General features: G+C 34.9%; 3 protein-coding genes across 3 annotated transcripts in view; all 3 read left to right on the top strand.

Moving 5' to 3' along the window:
• The window catches only part of LOC138320552 (uncharacterized), a 55,069-nt gene that overhangs the window by 25,230 nt on the left and 8,746 nt on the right, over positions 1–21,093 (top strand). The gene's annotated exons all lie outside the window — the stretch shown is intronic.
• LOC138321994 (uncharacterized) lies at positions 1,083–15,912 on the top strand. Its single transcript, XM_069266056.1, has 10 exons — positions 1,083–2,688; positions 3,360–3,643; positions 3,896–4,022; positions 4,989–5,337; positions 8,430–8,483; positions 8,936–9,031; positions 9,944–10,024; positions 11,384–11,460; positions 13,336–13,422; positions 15,876–15,912. The coding sequence occupies exons 2-10, from the start codon at positions 3,364–3,366 to the stop codon at positions 15,910–15,912; spliced, it is 1,188 nt and encodes a 395-aa protein (XP_069122157.1). The 5' UTR covers positions 1,083–2,688; positions 3,360–3,363.
• On the top strand, positions 16,623–20,941 carry LOC138320550 (G2/M phase-specific E3 ubiquitin-protein ligase-like). The gene is made up of 4 exons (XM_069263588.1): positions 16,623–16,855; positions 17,953–18,131; positions 19,360–19,580; positions 19,953–20,941. The coding sequence occupies exons 1-4, from the start codon at positions 16,781–16,783 to the stop codon at positions 20,195–20,197; spliced, it is 720 nt and encodes a 239-aa protein (XP_069119689.1). The 5' UTR covers positions 16,623–16,780; the 3' UTR covers positions 20,198–20,941.

Here is a 21,093-nt window from a genome sequence, read left to right as displayed (position 1 = left end):
AATCGTGTTTATCACACTTTTGTCTTTGATAATGAACGTTTTGCCCATGCGATACTTGGTGCTGTCCGCGCACGTCATATCAGCGACCGGGCTGAATAACACATTATTACGTCTTACATTATGATAGCAGCCCTGGCTGATAATCATTGTTCATCAGTTATCGGGCCGGGCTGATATCAACGTCATCCGTGGTGTTTTTCATTCCGAACTCAACAGTCACAGGTTCTACGTCATAATGACGTCATGTAATCGTACAGACGTCATACTAGTCGTGACGAGCCTGCGCTCAGACGACGTCACAACAAGATTGGGCCGAGTAGGCCGCGGACAGCTTATAGAGTTATAAAAATTCCTTGGCTGCGCGCTAATCTATCAATTGGACATACTTATAGTAAACAGGAACAGAAAATACAGATCACAACGGTATTCCTACCGGACGGGACTGAAGCAATGTTGTTGACATCTATTATGGGGTTTGTGAGAAAACGAGAAACTGCCGTACAATGTCAAGCGAAGCTATGTAAAAAAACTTAAAACAACTAAAAGTAAAACAGTCTCATCGACAATAATCAGACCTAAAAACACAGTCAAGACTATGGCTCACTTCGGTAAAACCGAATCAGAGATATGGGAACCATACCACCTAAAGAACTTGACAGTGATATCATGCTCGCACAGTATTTTTCCTTTCTGTGCAGGAAATCTGATCGTTATGAGTTACGAACCTACAACTGCTAAACAAATGCTTTCAAAACAAGTCAGTATTAGTCGACATTTGCTGGAAAATAGCTACGGAATTAATATTTTAACACACATGTAGACTTTCAAACATTCCCAGGAATGGACAGTGCTAGCTGCCAAAATGAAGGAGCTGAAGGCGATAGGACTTGGGAATAAGAATAAACCAAGCCCGATGTTCTAACTGATAATGAAATTCGACATACTCTACAACAAAGGCCAGCTTGGCATAGTAAGTACTGTAGCATGAAGCACTGTAACTTATTATTGACGCGGGCGCTGCTGTATATCTTTGTATGTGTTCAATATTTTTTAATTTGTGTGTAAAAACAATAAATGTTTTTATGTAATTTTTTTTTATTTGTGTGTAAAAATAAAATTTATGTTCAATATTTTCTTTGTGTGTGTGAAAAAAATATTTGTGTGTAAAAAATATTTTTGTGTATTTTTTTTTATATTTGTGTGTGAAAAAAATGTTTTGTGTGTAAAAATATATATTTGAGTGTGATTTTGTTTTATATTTGTGTGTGAAAAAAATATGTGTGACTTTTTTTTATTTGTGTAATAATTCGCATCATGGGATATATGCTAATGTCGCTTTTGTAACGGCTCGTCTGATTGGCTAATCTGTTAATGGCCGCATCTCTTCACTGGCGGCGAAATTATAAGATTTTGTTTGTAAATGGTGAGTATATTGTGGAGTATATACAGTTTCCATTAGCACAAGTTTGGATATGAAGCTACATAGTCACAATCGGCATCGTTCAGTCGGATATATTATTATATATGTTTGTTTTATTTCGAAGTTGTACAGTGTGTAACAGTTATGGCATGGTCAGCCACGTGTTACATTTAACGTTATAACGTTAGGCCTATGGGCCTGCTTGCTTCTGACCCTGCGTAAGTTTTACGGCCGGGTGTGCGGGTAATTTTCGACACACCTTTCAAAATATTTTAAGAAAAGAACTATTATGTAAAGATCAAAAGAAGGCAAACCCTTGATTTAATTCTTATGGTGCAGGTCGATGTCATCTTGAATGTTTCAGTAGGTCAACTCGCCAACTATAAAATAATACAGTGGATTCATTGCTCCATCCCCCTTCAATTTTTCAAAGTTCAAATTTATTATGAAAATTGCTGTGCCCTTTTTCACTTTAGACCTGCATTAGTGTTATTCTGGTCACAAAAATAAGAATTAAAAAAATAATGATCAATTATTTTAGAAAAAAAAAAAAACATGCCTTTTTCAGGTACAGACCATTTAATATATTGTGACCTGCACTATAGCCAGAATGATTCTGGCCTGTTGACTTAGTCTAGGCCAGAAGCATCGGCTATATGAAAATCTGGAACTCGCCACACTAGACGATGCTGCTACTTTAAGTTTAAGTTCAAATACAGAAACATTACATACATTTCCTCAGGATTTATCTGATACAATGTTTTTTATTAATACATTTAGACAAATAAATATCAAACAAACATGCTGTGGCATCAACATAATATTTGGCACCCTTTTTTAATTTGTTTTAGTCATTTCAATTGAAGATTGAAACTGTTTTAATGCTGCAAAAATACTAGAAATAACGTTATTTTTCCAGCTGCCTCGGGTTAGAATCCTGAAATTCTTTTGGTTGACACTGATCACGTGGGATCCAATATTTTTCCATATTGGATGCATGGTTACTGACCAAATATGAGATAATGCGCAAAAGTTGCATCGACAAATGTCTAGAATATAAAATTACTCAATTTTTGCTATCACTGCAGAAGTCATTTCCGGATATTTAAACTGATTCCGGGTCCGTTTTTTGTGCCAGTATCCGATTTCCTGTTTTGGTCGAAAGTTGTTTTCCGAAATGTCAAATTAGATTTTTCTGTCATTTGAGTCCGATACTGACTCAATTACAAATAATGTCTATTTGTATACAGGTATCTTTATTCAATCGGGTATGTACATTTTGAAGGATAATTCGAATGTTGTTCACATTGGTGATCATGTCGACATATGTTAGGACGATTTGGCTGCATTCTTATGATTTAAAGTAACATAAACCATAAATATGTACACAATGAATAGTCTAGTATTTGTCATGTGAAGTGTGCTTGGCTGCTATTTGTTGTACTGCGTGTTATGGATAGGAATTTAAAATTCCGAGGAAGTAAGGTTAATTCTTGATTGGGAATAGTATGAGAGAAAAAATCTCTCCCTAATGAAAATGATGAGATTTTTCTCACTGTAGTCGGACTTTTGCAGTGCTGCGAGCGCACGCTCCTAGGGCAATTTAACTTTAACGTAATTATTCAAACACAGGTAGTATAATACCACAAAGAACAGTGAAGATTTATGTAGACATCAACTACATGTATATATATACATGCCTACATCATTCATTTAATTCGATCATTTGTTATTAAAAATAAAAAAAAATAAAAATAATTAACGTATTGACTTTGATTCCATGAATATATTACATACAATGGCACAAAGATACGTCTCTTTCATATATTTATACTAAAATATTAGAAAAAGCGACATGGGCCATCCTTTAACACCACCTTAGAGTGAGTAAGTTAGACAAGAAGGTAAAATAAATATTTGGTCTTTTTATTTATTCCAGGAAAATGTCTTCTGCATCTTCTGACCGGCATGTGCTGGTGTTACCGCATATGAATGCTGATGGAATTTTCATACCAGTTTCTGCAGGCGATAAAATAGAGATATCGACCATAAAATCTCAGTTTCCACAAGCCATTGGACTGAAATACAGACGACAGACTCCCAACAGAGCAGATCAAGATGGCCATGAAGGTTCTGGTTGGATGGCAGTAGCTGTCAAAAACGAAGCATTTCTTATTCCTTCAGAAGAAGATGTTTTTCTTGTAACAAGTGCGACTGCTACAGGTTTGTATTTGTTGACAGACAATTTCACAATTGTATGTGGACTCCTTTATATTTAGATCTTGATTTTATTTATACCCCTGGATAAAAATCACTTTACCTGGGCATGTTTGCCAGAAAACATGGAAAACACTGACGTTTGTGAACGGGTAACCAGTCCCTCTTTATTTATGTCTCTGCTTATGAGTAAGTGTATATCATGCATTTCTCTTAATTATTCTTTATTCCTTATTAGGTATATTTTGTATATTGTAGATCAGGCCAGAAGCGTCTTGAGAAACACTAGCAGCCTAGCAATGAACATCTCCAGAACATTTGGATCTACACAGAAACTGAAAACTCCAGGAACTTCCCCAATTGGATTTAATCCAAGGATGCCTTTGTAAGTTTTTACGGTAAATACATGTAATTGGGAGAGGCAATGTCCGTCAGTTTGTCTGTAAGTCCATCCGTGGTACGTCCATGCTATATTATGGTGGGTTTATCAGGTAATTTATTATAAAGTTAATTTGTTTGGCCACGAAAGGTATTGCAACTTCTCACAAACCTCTTGGGAGAATTGCACGAGTTCAAATTTTGCATAGTAATATCGTGGTGTGAAGGTGCACATCAAGGGGAGATGATTTCTGTGATATATGTATCTTTTTAGAGTTATGGCCCTTTAAAATGAAATGATTATTTAATTAATATTTCCTATAATTTATATTTTCTATAATTTCTATGGATTAAACACAAACCCTGAGGAAATGTAAAAGGGTGGGAAAAGTTAGGTCATTTTTATTTATATATATATATCATATGGGAGTGTGAAAATGTTCAAAGGTAACCGTGATCAAAATCAACAATTGCTACTTTCGGTTGATTAGCAATATGCATTACTTTATTTTAGGACATTATATTGTGGGCTATATATGGCCGCTTCATTTTTAGTAATTATCCCCCGTCTCAGAAACGGGGGATATTAATTTTGGTCTGTCCGTCTGTCAGTCGGTCTGTCAGTCTGTAATGCCTTATTTCAATGCAATAATTGCAACATATCTAAAGTGATTTTTGTAACTTGGTCACATGGTTAAATGTCCCAAGGGCTCGGATTAATTTGCTTTGCACTTTTATTGAACCCTTTTAAGCGGAGTTATGGCCCTTTAATTAACGAAAATTTCAAAACAAAAACTTCCAAAAAATTATAAGGAAAAAAAACTTGAAGCAGAATTTATGCTTATTGTTTAACGGAGGGCGGGGCATATAAATTCCACAAATTTGCTTGTTTAGTATTTGCTCAGCTTGTAAAACCTATAGGTAAATGGGCATTATATAATATAATCACACTCTACTATTCCTTTCTGCCCAGGACAAGAAAACAGACGCGAGAAACCTACATGATGAACAGAAACCCAAAGAAACCAAAGGAAGTAACCAAAAGTATTAAGTGTTGTCTAATTAAACGGGTGGAACTGCCATCCTCATTTGCAAAATCTTTGACACTAAGTGAGGGGATTTTTACTTTCTCGACAATCGATGATGAAGAAACAATTAGAAGTAAAATTGCGAGGATTTTGAACATTGAAGCAGAGGACTTTGAGTTCCTTACATGCGCCGGGAAAACTCTGTATGAGCCCCAACTAGGTGGTGAAAGGTGGAATGGTGAAATGTTGAAAACAAATATAGGGCAGGGGAAACTTTATCTCATGATAAAACAGGTAATGAAATGTCATAAAACAGTCAACCATCATGCTTGTACTAAAAATGCATCATTGATTGCCATACTATACTATAATCTAATATAGAGGGCTCCATTTATTTGCATGATCCCTACTTGCATAATCCTCTTAGTTGCATAAAATTAATACGTAATAAAAGCTTATTAAAGTGTACACGGAATGGTTTGGTATATAAGGCTTGATAAATTTGTCATTGTATAAAATTTAGAATGGAGAAAGTACGAGTTTCATAGCGAATACGGTATTAGAGATAATGCGGCTTTTCTCTAGAACACACCTGAAGCCCCAAGCCATTGACCCCGATTCGGGACCCCTGACCTGTGACGTCACGAGGACAACGGGACCTACTCTACTCGCATAAGATAGAGTGGTGATTTTCTGTGTCTGCCATCTTATATAAACTATTTGTTTGTAAATATCGATTTTTACAGACACAATTACCTGTGTACATGTCCGATACCTATTTAATATTATCCTCAATCACAGATATGAGTTTGGAATACGCTTGAAAATAGTGATTTATACCATGCATATATTGATGTACCTGTCGTAGATAAATGAACATTTCTGCGCGATTTCTGCACAATTATACACAATATAATGTGTATAATAATCCACGTACGTTGCAAATCTACGGTATTTGGAACCACATATACATGAATATTATGTAAAGGATTCTTGACTATGTTATCCAAAACTCGACTCGGGTCGTTGTACTGGTCAAACCCGCTTTACAAATTTCTGACTTTTTCATATAACCTACCCATACGAATTAAGTTATGATTCTAAACAGATTTTGTTGCATATATGTAAATGCATCTACTTATTGCGTTTTATCTTAAATCGATCCATTTTTTTTGACGAAATACATTCAGCTTTCATATAATACAATACATCCGACGACTTGTTGATATTTCGCTCAAGTTCATTTATTAGTGTCTTTCATTGAAAAAAATAAATCATGCACGAGTCAGACGAAAAAAAGACTGAAGATGTCTAAGTCTGATTCAAGTTGCAGATATCAAGTACAGAACAAAATCAGAACTTCCGAATACCCAATGTCGTGCTGCGTTTATCTCTTTACCTGTATACTGCAGTAACTAAAACGCGTGGTCAACCGAGACTAATGAGGGGGCTAATAACCAGATTACGTAAGAAAGGTGTTTAGTGACCTGTCACGCTTCGTTGATTAGCTCACGTCAGGTGTCAAAAGTAAGATCACAGGTAAGTTAGCGATGGACCATCATTTAATTGTTGTATTATGTCATATTTGTTTACACTTATAAATCCTTGGTTTACAGTAAAATATACCGTTCGAACATAACATATAACAAGTGTATAAATCACTAGATGTATACATAATTGTATATTTCAGAATGACCAATGTATACATTTGTCTCGTATATATATTTCTAGTTATATGTATATGTATTTTTATAACAGAAACTACAAAATTATTTACAAATGGCATGTCGAGAAAGAACAATGCAAATATGATGCACAATGTCAGAATTTTGATATTTCTGGTAGTTGCTAGATTTTGGATATCCAATTCTTTGTGAATTTTGGTCAATATCGATCATTATATAATACTAATAATGATAATCTATATGACCAATAAATGTACTGTTGAATATTGTTAAAATAACACATGTTCTCATACATGTACATGTAGCTATAAAAGGAAGATTGACTCGTTACAGCTATAAATGAATTATGTATTTGAAATTCAATTTCTCAAGTGTTTTTTTTTTTTATTTTTTTTTTACTCCCCTACCAATTTATGTCTGTGATATTTACGTGTATTGAACTATGAAATACATTTAACACCTTTTCTTTTCGTTATGCTGATTCTTGAAATCCATAGGCCAAGTGAATTTTTATTTATACAGAAACATATTCAATTATATGACCATCATTTTTCGAATTCGTCTCTTTTTATATGACATTATGAAAATTGAATATTCTCATGGTTTGATAACTTAGTAAGCTGTTAAAACAGAGATAAGATCTCTACTTAAAAGTTTTTACACAAGGTACACCTGGCTTATACCAGAAACATAAATAACTTATAATTTCCGCTAATCTACTTATCTATTTAGCATGATTTCAGTTGCAATATTTCCTATTTTATAATTAAATCGTCACCATAACTGTATACTGTATATATCTGTAAAATTCTCGTAACCCCATTTTAGGAATACATTTATGTCCACCTTTGTGCTATAACCCCACTACCAAACACCTCACTGCCGTTGTCCTCGTGACGTCACATCCGGTTATTCCCCAAATCAGCGTGAGCGGCTGATTCCCTGATTTAGCAGTTGATATACAGGTAAAAATCGAGCACTTCGGAGGGCGGTATCTCGGTACTGAAGCGGCCGATTTTCATGCGGTTTTCAACATTCTTGTCAGGAGGTCAAACAGAATAACATATCTAAATATCATTTTCCATTCCGTGTACACTTTAAGATAAAGTAATTTCTTGCTATATTTGTGTTTATGGTCTGTCGACTGACACTATTTTTAGCCGCTGACACTGAGGATTATTATTGCAAAACTTTAAAAATTCAATTAAGAATTAAATAAAAACATTTTTAGTTCACCTGGCCTGAAGGGCTGATGAGCTTAATTTTTTGTCATGGCCCGGCATCTGTCCGCCAAGATTTCCTTAAATTTGCTACTAGTCAAAGTTCTGCATGGATTGTAACCAAATTTGGCCAGAAACATCCTTGGGGGAAGGGGGAAAGAGTTTGTATAAATTTTGGCTCTGACCCCCCAGACAAATCTTTGTTGCCAATCTGAAGTCTTCTAAAATAGATTTTGCAGTCTAATATGATTTGATTTCATTTACTTTGTAGAGAAATAATCACATTCATATCTCTATCAGGACACCTTTTGTATAATCAACTATCTGTCCATCTGTCTACAATTGGTTTTCAGAAAATTGTCCTTGTTAACCATAAGCTAACAATAAGGTCGATCGTTTTGAAATTGGACAAGGTGTGTAATGTTTAATAATGACTAACAATTAAACATTGTATTCAATAGTTTCTTTTTTTTCATGACAGAATTCAGATGAAGTGGATATGGATGATGCCCTTCCTGCACTAGTATCATCAAAGGTTGTACATATAACTTCTATTAGTTGACATTGATCAAACCATTTTTTGCCCCGGTACAAATTAGTCGGGGGGGGGGGGATATTGTTTTACCCCTGATTCTGTCTGTCTGTCTGTTCGTCCATACTTACGACAGCGTTTTATGAGGTAGTTTGATGATTTTTAGGGAAATTTCAAAATTGTCATATAGGAGACGATTTTCTATATTTGATCTGACGATGGGGGGGCTATTCAAATCGCTTTTCGTTCACAGTCCGTAGTCTGTCCATCCGTTAATATTTCTTGTTACCGCTATTTCTCAGAAAGGGATGAAGGGATCTGTCTCAAATTTTATGTGCAGGTTCCTCTAGCATGAACCTTAATTTTAAGTTGGTCCTGTGTTGTGACTGTTCAGGCCCATGATGGGCCGCTTGTAAATGTCATTGATAATTGTAATGATTAAATTTCATTTGAAGAAGCACAGAGATCCACTAGACCACCTGGAGCCGGCAACAGGAACCTGGAGGTCAAGTTCTGATGATCCAATTCCATCAAATTTGGGGACACCAACAGTATGTATTTTTGTGTACACGCAGGCCACTATTGTTGTGCTGAAATATATGACTGGGGAAACGGGGGATATTAATTCAATGGCTTTGTCTGTCTGTCTGTAACACTTCGTTTCCGTGCAATAACTGTAACAAATAACCACCGATTTTCTTCAAACTTAGTAACAAGATCGCGACTTTCAGCAGACCTTATTAAGCGGAGTTATGGACCTTTGCTTAAATAAAAAAAAGTCAGTTTCTGCCACTTCCGTACAATAACTGTAATAAATATTAACCGATTTTCTTCATACTTGGTAATAAGGTTGAATGCCTTAAGTGCCTGGCCAGGTTCGGTCAACTCTTTCAGCGGATGTTATTTATCAGAGTTATGGCCCTTTAATTTACTACAAATGTCATTTTTCTGCAGTTTCTGTGTAATAACTAACAAATGTTAAAACTAATATTGTTAAAACTTGGTAACAAAGTTAAATGCCTTAAGGGCTTAGCCAAGTTTGATCGCCACTTTTGGCAGATCTTAATTAGCAAATTTATGGCCATTTGATTTAATAAAAAAAAAAAGTCATTTTCTGCCACTTCCGTATAATAACTGTAATAAATATTAACCAATTTTCTTCAAACTTGGTAACAAAGTTAAATGTCTTACTTCTGAATAAGACTTCAGTTTAATTTTTCATGTTTCAACCAAGGTTAAACCTAACCTCAAGCTTTCATGGGACAGGGTGTAGGATATCATATATATATTACTCATAGACTACTCCCAATTGCCACCAAAATCTCACTTTTGAGGTTTTTGGCATATATCACGTAGGACCGGCGTCTCTAAATTGATCAAATCGGATTGATCTCAAAACAAAGCAATACTACACAGGAACAATGGCTTTATTTCATTTGATAATGATGAAATTTTATTTTAAGAGAGAGATCCAACAAAACACCAGAGATCCACCAGAATACCAGGAGCATCATCAAATTCCATCAAATTCAGGGACACCGACAGTATGTATCTTTAGGTTGTCTGACGTTATAACTTCGTCTGTTGGGACTGTAAATTTCAAAACAATTATTTTGAAATTAATTACTCCCTCTAAACCACCTGAACAAATTTTAACCAAATCTGGTTTTTTCCAGGTCTTTATAGGGTCCAGTAATTATATAAATGGACCCATTTCCAATTGAAAAACAGCACTGTATTTTCCCAAATTCAGTCACTATTTTCTCAATCGTGGCGTTAAGTTAAAACCCCAAATAATGTCTTATACCTACGACATCAGTAATTGATATCTTATGTCCTTTACCAGTCCATTCCACCTGGAGCATATCATTTTTTAATAATTTACGTTCACAGAAGCGTCTTGATTTCAGTGGCGAAGTTCCACAACATTTGGGACTTAGCAATCAAATGCACCCGGAAAATGGTGGCAATGACATGTTTAATCATGTATATATATGTGTAATTAAAACAAAAAATAATTTATTTTGCTTTTGGTGCGTGCACAATCGGTATTTCATTCGATATAGGACATAGTGCCACAGATTTTTTTCAGGATGCAATAAATCAAAAATACTGTTTGTCAACTGTCCGTTTGTCCCTACAGTGATAGGCTTAGAAAAATGGAGATACATGTATAGCCTTGAAAACACCATTTTGGGCATTGAATTTTCTTGATTTTTATCAGTCGGGTCACTTCCATGCAAAATTAAAAGAATACCAAACAATTAAAAATTGTATCCAAATTGCATAAAGTGTCAGAATATTTAAAAAAAAAAAAAAACGAATCTGAATTGTTCTTTTTTCTGGAATCATGACCGTCTGTTAGTCACACAAGTGCCTTGTTGCAGTATATTATTCTGAATTATGGAAAAGGCCTTGAATTTTGCCCTGTGGCCTTGAAAAGGCCTTACTTGAAGTAACTTTACACTACTGTATATTAGACCCTTATATGTATACGTACATGAAACATGTGATCAACATCAATGAAATACAAGTTCAAACTTGGAAAGTAAGGTTGATATTAACCGTTTGTATTTTTTGTGGATGCGCAAAAAATAATTTGGCCTTACTTTCAAAGATTGAACTTCATTTCATTGATGTTTAGCGTATATTTTATTTACAAATAAGGGTCTAACATATATACTTTAAAATGCATGGAATACATTAAAAAAATTATCCATCAACGAATCGTACATAAAAAACCCATAGCTTGTAGGTAGATCGATCAGCATTAATCTAGATTTTGAAAAATAAATAATAATAATACATAAATTTTACTTAGAACAAGCAGAACTTTGAGTAGTAACTATATACCCTCTATTACATTTTTGTGTACTACACTTTCTGAACGCCTTTTTCTACAGGTGGTCTTTGAAACCAGAAATGTTCGAAATAAGCTGAGTTTATCAAGGAATAATAGTCGGAGGATTCCAGGATCCACGTAAGTTCTGCAAACTTAAAAAGTCTATGAAAGAGCTTGGTACATACTCAGCAAATGACCTCTTACAGCCGTGCTACCCCAACTGAGAACGATGCGTGTATATAAACCCCTACCGCTCTACCGCTGAAGCTAGTTATTTATAGACTCGAGTACTGTCGCCAATCCACAGGTAAATCGCGGGCGCTCTGGCTATATTAGCTGTACCAAACACAATCGTAATTGTTACAAATACCGTAAAAAAAATTGCATAACTTACACACCAGTGTACTTTGCACATGTATTTTCTCTTAGGGCTGAAAATGCTGAAAAAATCTACTATGGGTATATTTTCCGCATTTAAAAATTTGGGGGAAAACGATGTCCGGGGAACCACAAATTCAATGTTATAAAGGTAGTAATTTCATTGCAAAACATTCACAATAACTGCTTGACAACTTGCACAAAGAAGTGTTGTATTTAGAAGAAATATCATATTATAATTGCATTGTGTTTGTTTTCTTTTATTGGCCACTGCCGTAACTGAAACAGTGAAATATATCTTGCAGAACATGTCAAAAACATTGGCAGTCCGCCGTACTCCGTACACACGTCAATGTCTGGAGATATTACACATTAATAGTTATCAGAACTATTTGAAAATATTATAATCTAGTTACTTAAAATTGCCACAATACGTTATTAGTGTGTTTGAGATCATTAACAAACTTTAAAGAGCAATCAGATAGCAGATACGTTGGCTTGCAAATAAACATGCACATTGTGAGTGAACTCACTACATTTTGTAGGTAACCAGATCCAAGCTGATGGCTAATTATATAAAACAATACGGTTAAAAATGCCACTAACCTTGTAGCTTGTTAGTTTTGCTGTAATAATATTACAAACCACTTATTGAAAATCCTAAATATAGGACAGTTTAGGACCCAGCCTATAAATCCCACGTGTGTTTTGACTTTTTGCACACGGCCTGCAGCCGGGACACATGACGGTTCCATACGTAATGAGCATTGCTAGATCTATGAGTTTCATATGCAATTTTACTAGAAATATGAAGATTTGTTAAAATATCTAAAATAAAGACATACTAGTCAAGTGAATGTTGAAGTAATTTGAAGAATTTTTTTTTTTTTTTTTTAAGTATATACAGACGCATTGTTGATGATATAAAGATCGGTTAAGCTACCTAGCCATTCAGTTTCGTTAAGCTGGAGGAGAGGCCCGAGCGTAGCATCCAGTACCATTTACCTGTGGATTTGGCGACAGTACTTGAGTCTATAAATAACACGGCTATAGTACTACACTCATTCAATACATCGATACAAGTCAGCGGTAGAGCGATAGGGGTTTATATACACGCATTGTTCTCAGTTGGGGTAGCACGGCTGTAACCTCTTTGAGACAAGTCCCCCATGTGCCTTATCTGTACAGTTGTCCAAACTGCAACCCTGCAATATTTTGTCTTCTCAATGGTCATGTTTAAACATCAAATTTGTCCTAATTTTGTCTCCACATGCCGCTTTCCCTGGAAGTTCACCTGTCACGATTTTGGTTCTGCTGTCAAAAAAAGCAAATGTTGATTTTGACCAAATTTGGGGAAACTTTGATGGAATTCAAACCTACTTGGTGAAAACAATCCAGGATTCAATGGACGAAAGCTTAAGTCTACTGAAGATCATCTAGGCCCAATCATATGAATATAACTCGCCGTTCGAACAAGTTTTATAGATAAATTTTATTTTGTTTTTCTTTTCTTTTTTTTTTTTTTTCTTTTCAATTTTGAGTATATAATACTGCAACATTTTGAGTAAACAAGATAGATCACTGGAAACTTGAGGACATTGCTATTGAAACCCCTTTTGTCGGATTTTTTTTCAGGTCCTATGTGAGCCTGTTCTCCGATGAATATATCCAACTTGACTCTGATTCTGGAGATGAACTTCCTGATCCAGCTGAGAGTTCAAGGTAAGTATTGATCAACTATTGGCCTCTCTAGAGGGGAATATCTGTCTGAAATTGACTGCAGTCCCAATTAAGGTGGATTTTGTAAAAATTTATAATTTACGCCATTTTTTCAAAAACTGTTTTGCTACTTACCCATTAGAAATGTTTTTAGGTCACCTGAGACGAAGTCTCAAGTGATCTATTCTAATCGCCTTTTGTCCGTCGTCGTCCGTCGTCGTCCATCGTGTGTTCTTAAACAATTTACATTTTCAACTTCTGAAAAAACCGCGGAAGCAATTTTCAATGAAATTTTGCACATACCTTCTAAGGCATAAGGCCAATCAAAATTGTGAATTATATGACCCCCACCCCCCAGGGGGCTGTGGGAGGGGCCAAAAGGGGTAAAATTGACCAAAATTTCAAAAATCTTCTTCTCCACTCACAGATGTGGTAGAATTAAATACTCTTCATAGATAGAAAGGTCTCAAGGCCCTCTACAAAAATTGTGAATTATATGACCCTGGGGTCTCCAGTTTCCCCCTGGGGAGGGGGTTAAGTTTACTATAGTTTATATAGTGAAAACACATTTTGGAGCATTATTTGGTCATTTATAATTGGAAATTAGACAAATGTTGTTAAAATTATCCCTATGCGATGGCCATTGAATCCTATTAACAAATTTTCCATGACTGACCCTTAGTGGCGGGGCCACAAGGGGTTTAAATAGGCTAAAACTTCAAAAATCTTCTTCTGAAATTCTGGAACTGGTAGAATCAAATACTCTTCATAGATGGAAAGGTCTTAAGGTCCTTTACAAAAATTGTGAATTATATGACCCGTGGGTCTCATGTTTCCCCCTGGGGAGGTGTTGAAGTTTACTATAGTTTATATAGGAAAAACACATTATGAATGTTATTTGCTTATTTTTCATGGGAAATTAGTCAAACTGGGTTAGAATTATTAGCCTGAGATGGCATTTTATCGTCATATCTATATTGGTCCTGACCGACCCCCAGGGGCCAAAGGGGTCAAATAGGCTATAACTTCAAAAATCTTCCTCTGAATTCACAGATTTGATGGAACCAAATACTCTTCATAGCTTGAAATGTCTTAAGGCCCTTTACAAAACGTATGAATTTTCATGGCCCTGGGATCTCAGATTTTCCCTTGGGGAGGGAGTCAAATTTACTGTAGTTTATATAACAAAAACACATTTATGAACATTATTTGCTTAGTTTTAATAGGAAATGAGTCAAACTGGGTTAGAATTATTAGCCTGAAATAGCATTTTAACACCATATCCATATTGGTCCTGGCTGACCCCCAGGGAACAGAGGGGCGGGGCCAAAATGGCTAAAATTTCAAAAATGTTCTTCTGAATTCACAGGTTTGATGGAACCAAATAATCTTCATAGATTAAAAAGTGAAATTTATAAAATCACTGACACTGACTGACTTCTAGTTTGGTTTTCATGTTGAACGTTGGCAAAGCAAATTGAAATTTTAAGTATAAAGTTCGGTAACATAATACGTACATTATCAAAATTAAAAACAAAAAAAAAAATTCTAATACAAAGGTTCAACTTTAAAATTTATTCTAATTTGTAAATACTTTTTACAGATTTGAACCAACTTTGCAATGCTCTTTCTGTATCAGCATTCAGGTGATCGTCAAGGCCTCTTGGGCTTCTTGTTTCCATTTTAATAACACGACTTGTGTTATAATAAAGAAATAACTCCTATATTTATTTTTTTCTTTTCAATTTAATTTTATTAAAGACAAATGAATATCAATGTTCCAGAACACCTTTGTATGATGTTTTTGAAGATGTTACATGCCTCAATTCAAATTTAATAATGTACTGAAAGACATTTTACGTATAAAGTGTTTGAAATGAAAATTACCAACCTAAGAGTTTTATTTACCAATAGGTATGTGACCACTATATTTATGAACAATTACTTCTAGAGCTACCATGATAAGGTATATATAGTGTAGCGTAAATGTATCATTTAGGCTTTTTTTTTCCAATTGCCAAAGCGACATTTAAATTATTTAATTTCTTGCAATGCTTCTCCTCATTGTATATTAATATGAGACTTTCTGGAGTTTATCTCCCCATTTTACAGTAACAGATTTATTTACAGGGCTATCCTCCTTAAGTGCACTGCTAATGAATGTACTAGATATCTAATTAGAGAACACTTTAGGCACTGCTGCATGTCATGAAATGTTTTTAGGGAATAACAATTATAAGGCAACATTTGAGGACATGATAACATTGGTTGAAAGTCCTTCTTTGAAAAAGCTCCACCTGAAAGAACTTACTAGCATCTTCCTGACTTCCCTACTTAAAAGTATAAATTTAGTCACGGAAATAGAAATAGTTGATAAAAACAAATCCTTAAAAATTGTATATTTTCTAATTGACTGCGCATTACTTTGTTCACTGAAACTTTTTTTTTTTTTTCAGGATCCCAAATCTTCGTGAGGAATTGGTCGCTGCTTAAAATCAAAGTTGCATGTAGCAGATGATGGCAACAAAAATTACCATATTCTAACATTAAGCAAACATAACGAAATGACTGGAGCCTGGAGGCGCGATAAAACAGAAAAACTTTTCCGTCCACTGAGAAAGATTCAGTGAAGTTTCACTGACGACATAGGAAGTCCTGAGGGGCAGTCGATGAAGGAAGTCCCAAAACGTGAACTTTTGAGATTTACTGGCAGAAAAAATAATTCAGTTTTTCAATATATTATTGAAAGGTCATGAAAACACAGAGTCTGTTTTAAGCGATAATCCAAACGAGGTATGAAACATAAATGATAACATGGCAGTCGTAAGACCCCAAGTGGTCGATCTTGAAGTATAACCTAGTGGTGTACAAAAAGGAAAATGGTGTCTTGGGTGTCCTTTTGTAATTGTCCTTGTCAGTACTGTCTGTCCTATCTGTAATGTTCACAATTGGTTTCCGCCAATTATGTCACAAACTGTTTTAAAAGCCGAATTTAAAAAAAAAGTACATTGCTGATGGTATTTATTTTAAAGCTAGTGCATTATCCATTTAAATTTGTTCTCCAAAATCTAGGATGGCCGTCAGAGTCACACTTTTTGTACTTTCAGTTCACCGTCCACAGGGCCCATTCTGAAGGACATTATTTTTAGTTACAAGCAATTATGTATAGTCTTGTTTATCAAATTTAGTAGTATATAGTTGTTCTCTATTGGACTTAGTTATGTATGATCCTACTGGAGATCTCTTGTTCTACTTTTAGCACTAAGCTCGGGAGCATATAAAGATGCTGGAACAATTATAGCCATGTCGATAGTTCACGGAGGGACCAGCTCCAAAATTCTTCAACCAGTTGCTGTTTGACATGATGGTTGGACGAAAAGTGCATCCCACGCTGGAGGATGTTCAAGACATAGATATGAAGGGAAACATAAAAAAGGTGATTTTGAAAATATGAATACATTATGTAGCGAAGCTTTAAATATATTTAACCTAGGCATTCTGTCCGTCCGTCCTTCTGTCTGTTAACAATTCTTGTTATTGCTATTTCTCAGAAAGTGCTGAAGGGATCTTTCTCAAATTTCATATGTAGGTTTCCCTAAGGCCCTAGTTGTGCATATTGCATTTTGGGACCAATCAGTTAACAAGATAGCCGCCAGGCAGCCATTCTTGGATTTTGATATTAAACGTTTGTTATCGCTATTTTTTAGAAAGTGCTGAAGGGATCATTCTCAAATTTAATATGTAGGTTCCCCTAGGACCCTTGTTATGCATATTGCATTTTGGGACCAATTGGTGTACAAGATGGCCACCATGCAGCCATCTTGGATTTTGATAGTTAAAAGTTGTTTTCACATTTTATATATCTTAGAAAGTACTGAATGAAGATCGTTCTCATTTTCATAGGCAAAAGATATCTGGTTTCGTTTACTTGATAAATATGTAAATTATTTACATTTAAAACGAACCACAAGTCATTATTTTCGAAGTTGTAAATCGATTTTAAATTGTTTAATAACTAAAAAAAAATATCATTCAATATTAGATTTTTGTACGAGATCGATATTGAATGTTGAGAAACAGCTAAACGATCGATATCAAATGCAATTAGATTCTACTAATTCAGGATTGGATTTTTGATTAAATTCTAAAATTAATCACTTAAATAATAAACAAATTTACGTACATTTTGGCAAATATGAACTAACGAATGTGATTAAACTTCATGGTGCAGAAAATTTTATAGTGTTGCTTTTACACATGTGCATATGAATTCGAAAATGGCGGCAGGTGATGGAGCCAGTTCACTCGACCTAAAGTATTTTCAGGAAATGTTGATATATCTTAGAAAGTACTGAAAAGATCGTTCTCAAATTTCATATGTAGTAATATGTTGTACCCAGTAGTAAAAGTTTGAAAAGCAGAGAAAAGATCCTCTTTCCATTGTCAGAAGTAGATCATTCTTTGGTGGGCGCCAAGATCCCTCTGGGATCTCTTGTTGCTACTTGTCATTCAATGCTATTTCCATCTAATCAGCTGAAGGATTGTACCAACCTGGAGGATATTGACTTGAATCTGTCCAGTGCTGGATTATCCACGATAATGAACATCAGTGGGTGTTGGCGTCCAGTGAGGAATTTAGAGGACAGAGACTTTCTTGTTCAGGACCTGCTACATTTTGTGGTTGTGGGGAGAGTCACAGAAGCCCTTTCACAGTATGTTGTCGTAAATCTAATATATTGCATGTATGTTGCAACCTTAAATTTACTATGGTTATCTACCTTGAGGGCCCTTGCTGACGAGTCATTATTCTAGTTATGCAGAATCAAGTGCCTTTTTAAGGCCCTGTTGTATAGAAAACTGGAAAATATTAATAATTCTCTCTCATATCCATGGGTGTAAGACTGATTTATCCATGGAAGATGGCCTTGAAAAATGGAGTTTAACCCTTGAAAATAGCATAATTCTGTAAGTTCCATCAATTTATTTAAAAACTTTTTTTACACTTTGATCAGCGTTACATTTTGGAAAATCTAAAGTTCTCAGATTTTGGTATTTGTCACTCAAGTTTAATAGCAGCACAAATGCTTGGATGACGTACAGGGATTTAGATAGTGAAGAATAAAGGTTGTACTATTAAGGCAAAAAATAAATAAAAACTTGATTCTCAGACTGTCCCTCATCTGTTTAGAGCCCTCTCATTTTTTATCCCCTCGCTACGGAGATATAGCAATGCAAATGAGGGCGTGTTCGTGTGTCCCAAAATGGTTGGTCAACGATAACTAATGAACTGTTCCATGGATCTTCGTCAAACTTTAATATTAAGTATGGAGGTCGTCCAAGGTCACTCTCAAGGTCAAACTTCAGACAAACATCTTTAAAATCATCTAATTAAAATTCATACTGTCTGTGTGGCCAATATAATATGCATGAGCAAGGCATCAGCTGCAGTCTCATTGGCCGGCTATAAAAAGTCTCTTCTCAGGACGACATTGTACATCTGTATATGGATATGCCGTTGCTATATTCAAACATATACAACTATAGACGTCTAAAAATGGTCTTAGGGCACTCTGGTGTCCATGATTATATATATATAATCTGTGACTATAATTCTCAGATCCCTGTGGTCATAAACACTGAAGTATTTTCATAGGAAATTAGTTATATTTAATTAGAAAATGGGTTATAAATGTAAAATGGAGCAAGAATAATCGGTTAATCCTTATTTAGAGTAACATTTCAACAAATTACTTAGATTGACTTTGGCTTTGTGAAAAAAATAAAAAGCATCGTCATCTGTTTTGTTGACAAATAGAATAATTTTAAAAAAAACTCCCTCCCTTATCTCTTTTGAGAAAACTGGGCCTGAGAACAAAGTAATTAATTTTTATGACCGAAAAGTTTATTTATATTTCTGATTATATTGAAACTTAATTTCAGGTTGACTTTGGGGTTAAAGACTCTTGGGCTCTATGACAGAATGAAGGAAAATCCAGCCGTTTTCGAGGAGGTGTTCCTCAATAACTCAAATGCTGAAATCGCAGCAGCTACGATGGAGGCCATCTTTGTTGACATCACCTTTTCTCTGGCCGGTAGTAACCGGAGAAAAACAGAGGAAAAGATAGTTGGGTTCTGGAGGGACTTCCTACTTGATATAGAAGGTAATCAGAGATTTGATTCTGGAATCCCGAGATTTCAAAAGCTATATTAAAGGTCAGTGTATCCCCTAGCTTGCAACAATTTTGCGTGGTGATATTACAACACAAATATTTCCATCTTTCTGTGTGTGGGAATTAACACTCCGTCACTGTTTTCTCTGTGCCATAAGTATCAATCTGCACTCATTTCAATTGAAAGATATTTTTTCCTTTACATTCCATTGAAATTACTATAAAAAAGATGAATTACTTGAATAAATAGTTACTTTTGGGAAACAACATTCAAATGTTATGAAACTCGAGTTTGACAGGTTATTGTTTAATACATATATTTATTTATTTTCTGTTGTGTAATATTAAGTTATTCCTTTTCAGAAAATAGTACTGAACTAGAACTAAATCTAAGTGAGGTGCTTGCTTTTGCTACTGGGGCAGATAGTGTTCCTTTGTTGGGGTTTGACCCATCGCCATCGATTACATTTACTGAATGTGGACGTTTTCCAAGGGCCAACACATGTGCAATGGAAATTGCTCTACCGTTAAATGTGACATCCTTTGAGGAATTCAAAGAATCAATGATCTTTGGAATAAAAAACTCACCAGGATTTGGAAAAGCATGAGAGTGGATTTATCCTTGGCCTTTTCATGTCACAACCAGTACCCCAATGCAAACAAGGAGTATTTAAACTTCATGGACTCTCTGCGGTGCCCTTGTTTGATATGTTGACTAAGCATGTGAACAACCATTTGTGATGATAAAAAGTAAAATATTTCTGTGAACTATATAGATAATTATTTTCCAAATTATTATTGCTGATAGCAATTGTTTTTTTGTGTTCACTTGGACTTTATTCTTTGAAAAACACTAGTCTTTTTTTATACTCCCACTATTTAGCAGAATTCCACTGTTTATATTTGCCAAGGCCGATATGTTTTGAATTATGCATGATGATAGCCTACAGTATGTAGATGTGCAATAGGGGTTTTAATGTCTTTTTGTTAGAACATTACATATGTCTTTGTAGCTATGACATTGTCAATATGCAGAAACACAGAATCATATTACTAAAAAAACAATTAGTATACCAATTGATTAGGTTAGGTAAAATTTAACTGTATTACCAAATCGTTCAAATATGTTTTAAATCAATACAGGTTCTTGCTTATACCGTGCATCCAATCGTGTACGGTACTTTCCAGGGACATAATTGTTTTTCGTACTTTTCAAACAGGAGGGAGGCTTGTGTTACGGGCAGCCATCTATTAATCGTTTTAGAATGTTTATTATACATTTTATGTTTTGATGATGTCACTATAAGTTTTTAAGTTTGGAAAACATGATGTAAATAAATGACTTAAATTCATACATTTTGTTTTTTTATGTACCTACTTTTTCATGATATAACACGTTCACTAGAATCAACATAAGATTCAGGTAACATGGCAGGGGAAAAAAGGGTCCGTCGGCAAAACTTTAAAATAAGTTTTCTTATTTTTGAAATATTTGCTATTTAAA

The sequence above is a fragment of the Argopecten irradians genome, chromosome 4 (assembly GCF_041381155.1).
Source record: "Argopecten irradians isolate NY chromosome 4, Ai_NY, whole genome shotgun sequence".
NCBI classification, from domain to species: Eukaryota; Metazoa; Mollusca; class Bivalvia; order Pectinida; family Pectinidae; genus Argopecten; species Argopecten irradians.
This window is presented reverse-complemented; position numbering and strand designations above follow the sequence as displayed.